General features: G+C 37.2%; 1 protein-coding gene across 2 annotated transcripts in view; it reads right to left on the reverse strand.

The window, feature by feature from the left end:
• Window positions 1-9,683, reverse strand: part of LOC106638237 (circadian locomoter output cycles protein kaput) — a 31,178-nt gene extending 21,495 nt beyond the window's left edge. Inside the window, exons 1-2 of one of the 2 annotated variants that reach the window (XM_014351313.2) lie at window positions 9,610-9,683; window positions 3,340-3,434 (exon numbers count right to left, since the gene is read on the reverse strand). In XM_014351313.2, the coding sequence (XP_014206799.2) occupies window positions 3,340-3,422 (83 nt within the window). In that variant the 5' untranslated portion in view covers window positions 3,423-3,434; window positions 9,610-9,683. Of the gene's footprint in view, window positions 1-331; window positions 1,041-3,339; window positions 3,435-9,609 lie in introns of those variants that run through there. The other variant, XM_014351312.2, reaches the window with a different exon arrangement.
• Between the last annotated feature and the right edge of the window lie 4,667 nt (window positions 9,684-14,350).

Here is a 14,350-nt window from a genome sequence, read left to right on the forward strand (position 1 = left end):
CCCCTGCCTGCTGAAGATTAAGAGGTCGCGGGAGGGCGAGGTTGTGCCAAACTGGAGACACTCGCCGTTGCATTATATGTACTCGGTTAAATTCGATGGAATTGAAAAAAATTGACACCCTACAAAGATCCACAAAAAATACACGGGCTCGAATCACTCCGAATGTCCGTAAGTCGGATCGATCTATACAGCAAAACGCGATGAAGCGTTTTTCGTGCCTCAAACACAGGAAGTGTGCGTAAAACGCTCGCGATCACTTTGATGGATTCATATTATATAGGGCGCAGAGAGTGTTATCGGCGACAACAGACGGGCTACTCGGTAATTATACCTGTTTGGTGACGGTTTCCCGGCTGGATTGAACCGCGCGTGGGACACGGCAGTAACGACCCTGCGGTTTTTGTTCGACTTCTGCAGCTTCGTCGGTACCTCGAGCCGAAACGCGTCCTCCCTCTCGTCCCCCGCATCCTCCTCGTCTACGTTGTCCTCCTCGTTGACAGTGTCGACCCGCGCCGGGTACAACTGAAGCGCCGAGTCGTGCGACACCTGCTCCTGGTGCGGGGGGTGCTGGTACTGATACCACACGTCCGACGGGGACGATTGCAGGGGACACTCGGACCAGTAGGTAGGGGCGCGCACCGAGGACACGCACCTTTCGGTCCAGGCTTCGGGCTTCCAACCGTCGGAGACGCCCATCTCCTGGAACCAGCTCCTCGGGTGCGTGAACTCCATAGGGGCCCTCGGGTGGCCCGCTTTCGCGGACCGACACTCGGGAAGAGCCAGAGCTCGCGGATCAACGAGTTATAGACTGCCGATACGAGCTACTGACGGCAAGGTCCGCGAAATTCGTGCTTTCTGGCTTGCTTTGGACGGAGTCTGTGTTTGTTGTTACCTGCGTCACGGCTTCTCAAATTGGACGGGCGAGAGGGATATAGAGACGCCGGCCGGTCGCCGCTGCCAAAGCACGGCAGCTGGGGCTAATAATAGCCGTGGGCAACTGTAATCTGGTTGGGGCAGCGGGTGATAAATTCACGGGATGCGCGACGCGTGGCGCACGTTGTTCAACTGGCGAGGCTCTCTCGGTGAGCGGCGGACCGTGGCTTGCGAGAAGCTTCCCCGGCACCAGCCCGATGGCCTACGCCTATAGGCGCGAGATAAGCCGGGCCGCGCGCGCATTCCCGTGCTTGTTTTGCCCCACCCCCGGTGTGTGTAGGGCCGCGCGGCTGCGTAAGAGCACAGCTTTGTACGCGCTCTCGGTGCCAACCAATGGCCATCGCGGCCTTTTTTTTGGTGCGCTTTTTACGTGCGTGCACCTTGCGACTTGCAATCTTTGGCATATCGAGGGTAAAGCTACGCACTTTCGATTGCACTATATAAGTATACACGCAACAGGTGGTGCAGTTATCACCGTTTTGTTCCAACACGCCTGTGGTGGGTACCGAATGCGGATCGACTTGTAAAATCGATTTTTGAAATTATACGTCGACTTTTACTCACACGAGCATGTAATTGTGTTGCAGACAATAGAAGAAGTCTTTATTCGTGCCCTTCAAAGGCGTTTATTTCGACACGGATATTTTATGTGTGTACCACAGCTTGGTAGTCCGAACCGATTTTACGGAGGAATCGCGCCAACAAACAGATGCGTGATAACTGAATTTATCGCCCGTATCGTTGTAAACTTTGCAGGAAGTTTGCAGTCGGTTTAGAGCTTAACGCTCGTTTTCTTTCATTTTTTTTTTTTTTTTGTCTCGACGCGATCCACCCGAGTACCAACAAGACCACTTATCGACTTGTCCCATCCGTCGATCGAACCAACAACAAGTCTTTGCTATTATATACACATATCGTCGTGAATTAAATAGCTTTTGGGTATAAAAATTATTATTACGTTAGCATTGCGTGTCCCAATAAATTTTTCCTGCTTATGAGCGTTTACTGCGTCCTCAGTAGGAAAAATAGTGGAATATTCGGGCGCAGTATTTGTCCTGGCGATATACGTCATACAATACAAAATCTTCTATTGTATAATGATATAATTATGGTCACTAAACAATCAGCTAGCTATCAATTTATTAAACTGAGAAAAAAAAACTGTCATCAAGGTAAGTTACTCTACTATTTATGCGATGAAATCCACCAAAATCACCATTCACTGCTCATTGGAAAGTATTTTAAAATTCCATGAGGGTTTGTTACCCTCCCCTTCGACTAGGAAAGCATTTTCCACGCAGAGGGTGCCAAAATACTTTTCTAGTTACCAGGCCATGCGATTTTTACCGGTGAGGCTATGTTGCTTTTTCAGCCCTGAAATTCAGAAAAAAAATTCGTACTTTCACAAACACACTTTTAAATAGGAAAGTAGATGTCAAGAAAGACATGTCGAGTCAATGTCAAATATATTTTCAAGCACCGTATTTTGCATGATGAAAACACGGGCAGGAAGAAATATTCGGGCCCAAAGTTCGTTCCCACCCTAGGGCGGAAAGTAATTGACTGGCCGAAAGTGAGCCCACGGGCTCAAAGTTGCACTTTCCGCCCTCGATACAAAAAATGTCGTTCTCACCTCGGGCACAAACATACAACATTGTACTTTCTGCCCTAAGTAAAAAATCTACTATTTAGCAATTAATTTTATCACACAGATATACATACGCAGCACAATTAATAGTAGTTTCCAAGGCCCGAGTGTGCTTTCTTGCAAAGCTACGCCCAAGGGGCCTTTGGGAACCACCAAGATGGATGCACATTAGTGGCGATCGCTATTTTTCCTACCGAAAGTGCAGAAAACGTCCAAGTGTTGAAAAAAAAAAAAAAAAAACGCCCGAGGATCACCTGCAAATGGTAGCAATAGATAAAAAAGGAGAGATAGGTGTTAATAGTTTTTCTATCTCTTTCTAGAAAACAGCGATAAGCTCGATAAGTAGACACAGCTCAAGCCAATCACAGTGGAAATTATTGGTATCTCTTACTTTGTCTCTGTTACGGCATCAGAGTTTTCGTTCGATCTATTTTCTTATGTACATATAATCTTTTATTAATAAGTACTTGGTATTTGGGAAAAACGACGCAGAATAAATAATTGCGTCTTAATTAATAACAAATTATTGTGCGGTTATAGGTAATTCATATGTTGTACCTTCGTAGTTGTCGTAAGGTGACATATCCCAATATCCGAATAATAATCATTATACACTGGACTTTCAGCTATTTTTCGTAATTAGTTTTTTAAGATCTTCTCGTTTGACATTTGCAAGTGCTTCTTTTAAAATGTCTTTTTCTTAATTTCTCCTTCGTTAAATAATATAAATAAGCATAAGCATAAAAAATTTTACTTACTAGGTAACAGGAACTGAACTCTCGCTCCCCGAACATCCGGGTACCATTCTGGAGTCATCGTCGATTTCGTCAAACTCATCCATATTTATGAAATCCTGCGAGAAGTATGAATGTGTTAATGATACGGTGTAATGAAAATACATGCAACTTCGAAAATAAACTCATACAAGTAGTAGATTTGCAGCTAATTTATTCACACATGTGAAAGTATAAAAAAAAAATCAAATGACCAGTGATTTTCCAAAGTATTGTCAAGCTGACTAATTTTTTTTTTCTCATACTCGACTTTGTAAAACCAGATGTGCAATCAACTTTTTTTTAAACCAGGATCAATCCAGTCTGAATATTTACATTATGATTTTGTTACATGTATTTTTCGGTGTTTCAAATTAAATGACTTACCAAATATAATTTTGAATGAATCATTAGTCATATATTATTGACACATCATTATTTTTTATTATTACAATTGTAGATAAACATTATTTTCTATCACACAATAAAAATAGTTCGACTTTTTAAGAATTAGCCCATGAAAACTAATTAATTCGTATATACATTAAGTAGAACCTGACAGTAAGATCGCGCACCGAGGGGTTCAACACTAAAATTTTACTGATTCCACACTTTTGATAATTTCATCGATTGCTCTCATGATTTTACATACTATCTATAGGGGACGTTACATTGGTATAAAACGGCATTTTTTGAAAATAATTAATCACTTCATGATTAGACTCTAGAAAAAAAAATTACTAGTAAGGTTTTACCGTGGTCTATCGTTGTTTTGCATTGATTTTTACCATAGTTTCTATATACATAGGTAACATTTTGCAACGACTCCACCGGGATGACATGAAATTTTCAAAAAAACGTGATTGCAGTTATCTACCAATATTAAAAAAAAAATATCTAAGGAAACGCATTTTTAAATTTATACTTATCAACACTTATCTAAGTATATCGTTTTTCGATCATGACTTTCATAAACATTTGACGCTTGTTTAGGAACAGCAACAAATTTTTCTTGATTTTCAGGTTTGTTGAAAAATAATCAAATAGTATTAAAGAGACAAATAAATGAAAAAAATGTATCCTATAAGCATGTAAAAAATAGCACAAAATCCCACGACTTACGCAACACCTGTAGTTATGGCGCAATTAAAACGTAAGTGTTTATTAAAAAAAAAAAGTTAATAAATAAAAACGATAACATAATAAATAGCACATCAGACAACACAAAAACTCAAAAAATGTTAACGTATACGTTCAAGAATATTAGAAAAAATATTTGGGAACAATTTGTTGCAGGAACTGTTACTATTCTTTGATGCGTAGTTTATTTCAATATTGCTGTTACCACACGGTCATACGCCGTACTGGTTTTTTCATTCCCACTGTTGACTAATTTTGACGTTTAATCAGAATTTTTTTACAGTTTAAAATTTGAAAATTTAAATTTTTTCATGAAACCACTAACAATCAAATAAGTTTCATAACTTCATTTCTCTCTATCACTATTATTATTGTATTATCTTTTTTTTATGATAACAAATCGCTTGCACTCTGCTGATCCGCTGCCACTTGATATCTTACACTGTTGATATAGTTTATTATCGCATTCTCCGAGAGGAACCCTTACGGAAAGTTACTCGGAACTGTGATACGAAATAATCGCTGCAGTCAAAGAAAGCGACTGTATGCGTTGCTCGAACGTAATCAGTTAAAGAAATATCACTACAGAGCGCAGTTTATCGCTCGATAACTCAATTCCTTTTTCAATAAATGTGACGCTTATCGAAAGAAATTTTCTTTTACGGTAGTACCATACAGTTTTAAGGTCAAATAAGTGTAATCTGAAGTTAAAAAACTGTCAGTTTATCGAGCATGAGTGAAACTGAAACGATAAGTACACTAAAATAATGAAAAAAGTATTGTCACTGTAAATTATAAATGAGGGATTGAATTTTTGTGAATGTTCATATCAAGATTTCTGCAATTTTGTACATAAAAGAATAAAACGTCGATGTGCTTTTTGTAATAATTGTTTATCATAGACGTTATTTATAAAATGATAAAACGTCACAAATTTAAAACTAATGAAATATATTCTAAATTTAAAAAGTATTTTTAACTTATGAACCACTAAAAATTATTTAATGATAAACAAAAATGCTATTCAATGAGCCTTTGTTGTACATGATACGATAAAAAAGTTATTTTACATTGTAGTGAATAATTGTAACTGTTAAACTGTTGGTTGTATATAAGAATTTTGAATAAACTTTTTAAAAATACCTAGCTTGTAGGTATGTCAATGCAATCGAGCGTATAAATAAGTTATAATTTAAAAAATGTGAGCAAAAAAATAAATAACTAAAATTTTTTTAATTATGCAATTTACAAGGAACATACCCATTAAATAAAAAAAAGATGTACTAATGACAAAAGTAAAAAATAAATGCTTGTTTGATTTTGAGACCTGAATAGTCTAAATGTCTTAGGAAATTCTTTGACTTTGGCATTGGAAGTGAGTACATGAAACAAACAGAAGAAAGAAAAGAAAGTTTTGGGGTGATTACAAAATCAAAATACGAAGGTTGTTTCCAAAAGCCACTCCAGACAACGATGAATCTAAATCGCCTTACGTCATAAATTGCACTGTGTGTATACATGTAAAGGATTGTTATAGGCAAATTGTGGTAATTTTTGTATAAAGCATGCTTCTAGTTTACCCTGGACTCAAAAATTTCCAATATTTAGGTCATGGCTTTGAAAAATTGAAAAAAAAAATTTGTTCAGTTTTTACATGTATTTTTTTTATTATTTCCATACTTGTATTTTATTTGACGAATAATATATTCTCAGTGATTTATCTACAATCCCTGTTAGTCTGCGACTTAAAATCTTGGAGCTGAAAAAAATTTTTTTTTTTGAACTTATTCAAATTTACTTAAATTCATTCAAAAACTGTGTGGCTCAGAAAACAAATCACTAATAAATTTTTCTTCGAAAAATGTTAGAACAGTACTTAATTCCGTATTAAAAACTTTGTAATTTCTAGGTATACATAAGAAAAAATACAAACAGTGTTTACTGAGATGTGCTTTTGTAAAAAAAACTAATCCACTTCACAACCCCGAACAATATATATTCTAATTTTCTCAGATGTGTACATGTCCACAGTAAATACTGTTTACTATTGGCTACATCCACGACGATGGTTTGAGAGCCAGACTCTTAAATTAATAGGCCAGACGTAATCTAGCAAACAGTCTGAGGCGGGCTACGACAGTATAAAATGAGCGAAATTAATTTTTCAAAAGGTAGGAAGTTCACTGTTACAAAACACGTACAGCATTCAGATGCGTATCGATATGCTCGAAGCTTAGTGTATAAATTAAGACACGTATGTATAGGTAGAGATTAGACGGAGGATTTAAGTGTGAGCGATTTTGAGTGTACAATGTGTGCAGTCTCGTCTGGAGCAATGAACTCGATCGCTCGAGGGCTCTCCCGCGAACGTTTGACCCACATGTATTAAAATTGACGAGATCCCTCCGGTCCATGTTGGCCAAGCGCAGAGACACACTTTTTATCGTAATCTCATTTCTCTAACGAATACGTTTAGCTGCAATTTTGTCTTTTTACTTTTATCCAAATGTCCTATTTATTTTTAGCTATCATTTTTTTTCCATGTATCTTCTTTCTGAATAAACTTACTGTGTTATTGTAAATACTTTCCACTTTTTTACATCTCGCTCAAATCCAATTATCCATTTGTTTCAAAGTTGAATGTAAATCGCACGTGGTAAGTTACGATTTTCAAAGCGAGAATATTTTAATACGCGGAAAATTGTGCAAAATACAGCTATGTTGGTACGCGTGTCGTTGAATGGTTAAGTTATTAATCTTACACCTATCCTATCTACACTGACCCTCCGCGCAATCGAACTTCATCCAAGAGCAATTAAAAAAACAAGGGTAACGACAGTGATTTGAATGCTCAGAGTGGCTCTGGCACCAATTCAGTATTGGGCCAAAAAGAGAGGCACACCACTGATAAATCCACCAGCCTCAAAAGCTTAACATGCATGAACCATAACTCATAAAAACGGACATGACTATCTATGCATCGGTGGAATAAAACAGACGCCAATCCAGTTGAGCTAGTGCCGTGCAAGTATAATCATTAAACATTTGAATCGATTCGAGTTAACAAAGATGATTTTCGAAGAGGACATCGATCGAACACGACGCTTTGTTTCTCTCGTCACAAAGGCCTTAACGGTATGTCTCTCGTGAAAAGTATAAGTATATATACCTAAGGACAAAGTTCCTTTTGCCTTGCACAAGGCGGTAGTCAGCGAACTGCAGATATCACGTCTCCACTTTTTTTTCACTTTTTCAGAGATTACGCACTTGCCAATCAAACACTCAGGTGTATCACTTGAAGGTGTCTATACACGCTCAAAATAAAGAAAACATACATAAATAAGTTAATGGTACTTTTTTATCGTCTTAAAAGAAATTAAATCGACACTTATATAATCGAAAAGAAAATTTTTTGTTCTCAGTTTCATGTCGTCAGTGAGCTTGTAATAAAAAGTACACCAGTTATTATTTTTCCAATCACAGTTTTATGGTAAAACATTTTTTAAGTGCACCAGAACGAATTGTACTGGTGAGAGTAAAGTACAGGTCGTGTAGTTACAAAGAGCACAAGTTTCAACACTTTTTTAAACGAACAAATTTATAAAGTAACAAAAAATGTGAAAAAAAAAAAAAAATTAAATAATGTGTCAAGACACATAAACTGTTGCACTTTGCCGATTGTGTACTGAAATAATAAGTGTTTATCCGTTTCCTGCTTATGAATGCATATACACAAGTATCGGCCGCAATAATGCGTGAGAATGAGGGAGCCCGAAAACAAGTCAAGAAGTATCGCATATACATGTAGGCATATATATGAGTAAATGGAACGACGAGTAGGGGAGGACGAGGCTCGGAATAAGTATAGAAAAAAAAACTGACCACGCACGAATATATATGATACAGCTCGTCGCGTGACCTTGCCACAAAACATATACATGTATAACGTGACCGGCTTCTTTGTCGTTTAAACGTATATATAGTTGTAGACGTCGGTGCGGTCGTTATGTGGCCGACTGCTTCTTATCTCGCTCTAAGTATTACTTCATTTTTTTTCTTTTTCTTCTTTTTTCCGTATTTTTGGCTACATGGGCTTGCTATGATGTAGCGATGTACAAGTCCATGTGGCCATTACCAAATTGAGTTTTTCGGCCATTTCGAAAAAAAAAATATGATCCAATCTCTGTTTTGTAATATCAAGCTATTTATATTTTCAATGCTAAAAAATCATGAACCGGGTCCTAGACAGAAGCAACGATAAATCAAGCGACAGAGCTTCAATTAACTAACTTACTTTCAGCAAGAAATTCTATGAGTTATTTTTTGATTATATGCCTATTTAATTGAGGAACTATTATCGTATTGATTACGGATAAGTATCATCTACAAGGCCAAATTTGAGAATTCCGATTAAAAAACCTTAGAGGTTCGATAATATATTCGGGTTTTATATTGAGGCCAAGCAGAAAAAGTGAATTAATGTTTCACACTTTGTCCTCCTTATAGATAATTTAATTACATATTTTCTACAATTAATTTTTAGAGTCTTAAAAAAAAAAAAAATTACAATCTAGTAAGATTAATTCAGACTTAGGATTAATCGACTTTTTCAGATTTTAAATCGTCGCATGAATTTAAAAAATTGAAAATTCAATAGATTCAGCAATCCAGAAAAAAACTATAAGTAAAAATTATAAATGAAAAATAGATAAGTATTCTTTTTTTTACGTCAAAAAGTTGTCACAAAAATCTCCTCTTATTATATGTATAAATATAATTGTATTTGTACTGCATAGATTGGAATTGTAACAAAGTTAGTAATAAATATTAATTTAAATAAGGTTTTGCGTCTGTCAATTAACAGACTTTGATGTTTTTGATATTTATTAGCCCATTGTTGGTTGTTTATTGAATATTACTGAAAAACTTTGGGACTGACGTAGTACTTAGTTTAAATTTTGCCTACCACATAAGAACAATGAAATCAAGTACTTAAGTATAACTTTTTTTTATTACACTATAGCGAAAAACTGCCGTATAAAGTTTCAAAAGGAAGAATTAATAAGGAAGAAATTTTACACACTTTATGGATGCACTCGATTACAACAAGCTTACCACGATTATAAACGATGTACGTAGCCGAAATATATTGTGATATGGCAGTTAAAGGTCTCTCGTTGATTTGTAAACGACGGCGGAAAAAACAAGTTTGAGGCTCTTTGCTTCGATAATTCAACCAAACGTTGACTGCATGCTTCTTGGTGATATACACTTATGAGTAATTCTACAGAAATTTCAACATTTGGGTTACTTACGAGTACCTACCATTTTTCGGGGAAAAATTAATTTTTATGAGTATATTTACACGAACCATCCATTTTATCTTATTGAGTGTACATATTTAGTCAGATAAAATACCATATGATTCATACTTGTTTTGAAGTAAAAATTATCCAAACAGTACGAGTAAAACAATAAAAATATGAAAATAGTTCTGATTAAGCAACTTCTCAAGAGCAACTTGGCGATGTCGTTGTTCTATTATTGATAAAAAATACAATTCTGAATTTTTTTTTAACAACGAGAGAGATTCTTAGATTTTTTATTGTAAAGTTACAAAATTTCGTACTCCCGAGCGTGCTTAAAATCTAAATACATTAACTTTTGAAATTGTAAAAATTTTTATGATCTTTTGTAGTTTTCAGGGATAACTGAAAAATTAATGTCAAAACCTCCAAGTAGTGCTTTTATTTTTTGTCGATTCATCGTTTTTCCAAGAGTTTATCAATCAAAGATTGAATAAAGAACTGAAATCAGATTTGTTTACACTGCACTGAGTACATAATATGTGTTTATTAAGATAAGAAATGTTTAAAATAAATGTAACAATTTTTGAACTATTGCAGGTGTGTAAAAACAACTAAATTTGTTTTAATTAACGCATTTCATTTTTTTCCTCGAGACAAACAATTCAGGACAGGTGGAACGTGTTTTGTTATCTTTCGTAACAGCAATAACTTTAGACTTTATCAAGCTATAGTTTTTTTTTATTTGTTGCATAGAATAATTTTTCGAACATACATAGACGTAAATGTGAATTCTGCCTTTTTTAATTTTGAACCCTAATCTACTGTCCACGTCGACGTTTTTCATGATAAGCATTTAATGCAGACCAATTACAATTATCACGAAAAGGGGGAAAGTCTCACCCAAAAAAATTGTATGACATAAATTTTTTGGACCATTTTAAAATTGTTAAAACAAATATCTCAAAAAATTTAGAAAAAAAGGCTTTTTCTCCCCGGGGATTTTTATTTGTAAATATTTGTCAGAAATCCGAAATTCAAAGTATAAAGCACGCAAAACCTAGATTTTGAACGATAATTGTGACGTCAAAAAATAGTGCACAGATACAAATAAAATAATTAGGACTAGACCTTATTCTTTGACGATTAAGAAAAGCAACACATTTGTTGATTGTAACTTTGTCAAAACGAATATAATAACCATAGCTAAATAAACTTCAACAAAGCCTTGAAATTAGAGTTTTGGAGTCAAAAATTATTGTTGGGAACAAAAGTTACTTTTGTGAAAAATTCACGATGTTGAATAGAAAAGGATAGGTAGAAAAAAAAGAGATCTCAAATTATCGATGTATTTTTTTGAAGAAACTCTAGGGAGTAAGGAAGAAAACGAAATTAAATTTACAAGCATTGATCGAGGTCTGACGCGTATACATGAAATTGCCGTGAGTATGGCCTTGGTAATCTTTCGCACAAAAAGAAAGAAAGAAAAAAAAAAAAAAAAAAAACACGAAAAATGAGTAATTTTCGAACCGATTAGTGCGCGCGCGCACATATTAATGAGTCACATGCACTGTTAGCGAGAAGTAAAAAAAAATCATAGTGCACGGAAATAAAGTTATTTTTCTGGAATCAAAGGTAAACAACTGCGATATTGTCAACTACGAGCACCTTAGTCATGAAACACTTGTCCATGTGAGCTGAACTTATGGTGTTACGGTACCAATGGCGCACAACATACAGCACCCCTAAAACGCTCTCGCAGCCGTGTATATAATATACGAGTTGGAAGCTGACAAAGTTGGCGAAACAAACGACCAGCACATAGCCGTGTAAGTACAGACATCGGAACTCGAGTTCCAAGGTTACGCCTAACTCGGGCCTGAGCAGCTGGTAAGTATATAACAAGTCGCGAGAGAAGCGAGTAACTTGCTCGCTTGTTCATACATACGTACTCACAGATCAAAAAACTTTTGCTCCATCGGATTAATTAGAACGGCAGATGTGAGAATATATTGCCGAGCCGATACGTCGCGAATATTGAACCCCCACGCAACACTTGCCTTAGTCCGACCGATGAAAAAGAAAAAATATATTCATTGGAAACGATGAAAAATATTCTCCATGGCGTTTCATACGGTTCATTGTAGGTATATTATATTAACCGTCCGAATTTCAAGTCGTAGATAAACGCCCCAGACGTTTTATTTTCGCCTTTGCGGGGGAGGGGGAGACGCGTGCCGGAGGAATCGATTGGCCGAGTGGTCCAGAGGCGCCGGACCGCCTGTTTCTTTCTTTTTGTTTTCCCATGTAAGTGAGCGCCCATCTATTTTTAGGAAACCGACGGATTCGAGAGGGAAGGCGAAAATACAAGAGAGACGGCCAACGCAGCGTGTACGGGAGTAATCGACGGGTTGTATGGGTACTCCGTCAAAATTGATAAGGACTTAATTGGTGAGTTCGCGCGACCGCGCACGTCCACAGTTATAGACCTGAGGTGTCCACAAGTAGGTACACATCACGTCGCGGACGGAGATATGATTAGTACACGAGATGCCATCAACAAGCGACTCAAGAACACAAACATATATATATATATATATATATAAATAAGCAATCAGAGTGGCGTAGCGCGAGAGTATTGGAGGATGATATATACGTATAATATGGCTCCAAAAGGAAGAGTATATTATACTAGACACCGACAGAGTGGGGGTTTACTACTTGGTGTGTTTACGTCATAGCTCGTAGTAAATAATAAGCTCTAGCCACGCTATAGCCAAACAAATGGCGCCCTTGGATTGGTTTTGCATATGTGCTCGTTCGTTTTTTATTTTTATTTTTTTATTATACTTTCCCAACCGTGCATAGGTGGGCGGCTCTTTCGGGTTTACAACAATTCGACGATTATTATACCTTTTAAATTTTTTGGGGGACCCCCGCGCACGTACCCATACATATAAGTATAAACGAAGAAACGTGTGTTGTTAATCGATAGCCTTGACCAATTTTTTATTCTCTCTCCCTCTCTCTCTCTTTGCACTTTTAATTCAGAGAGCCGCACGAAAGCTCGAAAGTTACGTGTGTGTGAGTAAAGAGCGGGTATATACCTATACATGTATTTTTGTGCCTATATGCATCAGGCGTGTAAATATACGTAGTGTGCGTGGGCGTCGAAATAAAGCGATTAAATGAATGTGCATGATAATAATAATAATAATATGGCGATGATTAAAAAAATTTATAGTGGAGTGAACGATAACAAGGACAAAACACGAATTCTTTCTTACCTCTCGCGTCAGCTTGAACGGAGGAAGGTTCTAATGTACGTGTATGTATATATATATACAACAGTTGAGGAGGTGGCGGTGGCAGCGGGCGGGTGGAGCTCGCAAGTTCGCCGAACCAAGTCAATTGGTAGCTGTAGCAAAGTTACAGTTGGTACGGGTACTTTTGTATAGCAACAAAATCCTACGGGGCACTGCACCTGCCTGTATACACACGCACATGTGTACGAATGTACAATTCACTTTTTGACAAAACTTTGGCAATGGCGATCTTGTTCTCGTTGCGTTTCCTCGCTGTACCAGTGCCACCCGAACTTTGTTGTACCACTGCTGTTGCCGCCGTGGTCGCCAGTTGTCCCGATGCTATTGCACATTATTCCGGCTGCCGAAAGTAAGGATCCGTAAGCCAGCATTGATTCCACACGAGTGCGTCGAGATGCAAAAATTAATTGCTCCTCGATTGTTTGTGCTCGTGCATCTTTGCTGCGATCATCCGTTGTATACTTATTTTTTGTCCTCGCAACGTTAACTCTTCCTCCCTCGTTTTTTTTCTCTCGAGTGGAGCGAGCGAATAACAATGTTGTCAATCGTTCGGCCTTTTTGCTCCAAAACAACAGGACATCACTCTACATGATAATAATACTGAGCAAAACAAGTAACCGTATAAGTAATTAGTTTTAATGGGTATTATACGTAATACTACTCGTGTTGTTCTATTGCAAATCGGAGCACACGGTTATCGGACCAAGTGTGCCGCGAGCGACTGCGGAGTGAAGCCAAGAGGAATGTTACCTACCTAATACTTACACATCTATGTGTGCCTACACCGCAGGGAGTATATATTATGTGTTCCGTCTCTGTCTCCTGATGTCTTTCTCCGTTGTGCTTCGTGGATGTTATTTGCCAAAGAGTATACGAATATAGGTACACGCTTAACTACTCCCGATGACTAAAAAATTCAACATATCAAGCTCGGCAAAACAATGGTTGTGTCGGTAGGCCTGTCCGACGTGCATTATAATCCGTCCATATGTCGTTACAATATTATGTTGCGATTGAACGTACAGTATTGTGGAAGACATTTTTACAAGCCAGGAGGGATATCTCTTCACACATTGTATGTTGTCCGAGCTCACAAATGTTAACCCGTGTGCGCGTGTATTGGTACTGGGAAAAACCCCGGGGCCCAGGGAGGCTTAAGGGCTGTACCTATAGCCGCTGCATGTGCAGGCTGACCAAAAAATAGGAGGACGGGTGGGAAAGCTT

Source organism: Copidosoma floridanum, unplaced genomic scaffold (assembly GCF_036245765.1).
Source record: "Copidosoma floridanum isolate Cflo_tuat_1 unplaced genomic scaffold, Cflo_Japanese_pri ptg000014l, whole genome shotgun sequence".
Classification (NCBI taxonomy): domain Eukaryota; kingdom Metazoa; phylum Arthropoda; class Insecta; order Hymenoptera; family Encyrtidae; genus Copidosoma; species Copidosoma floridanum.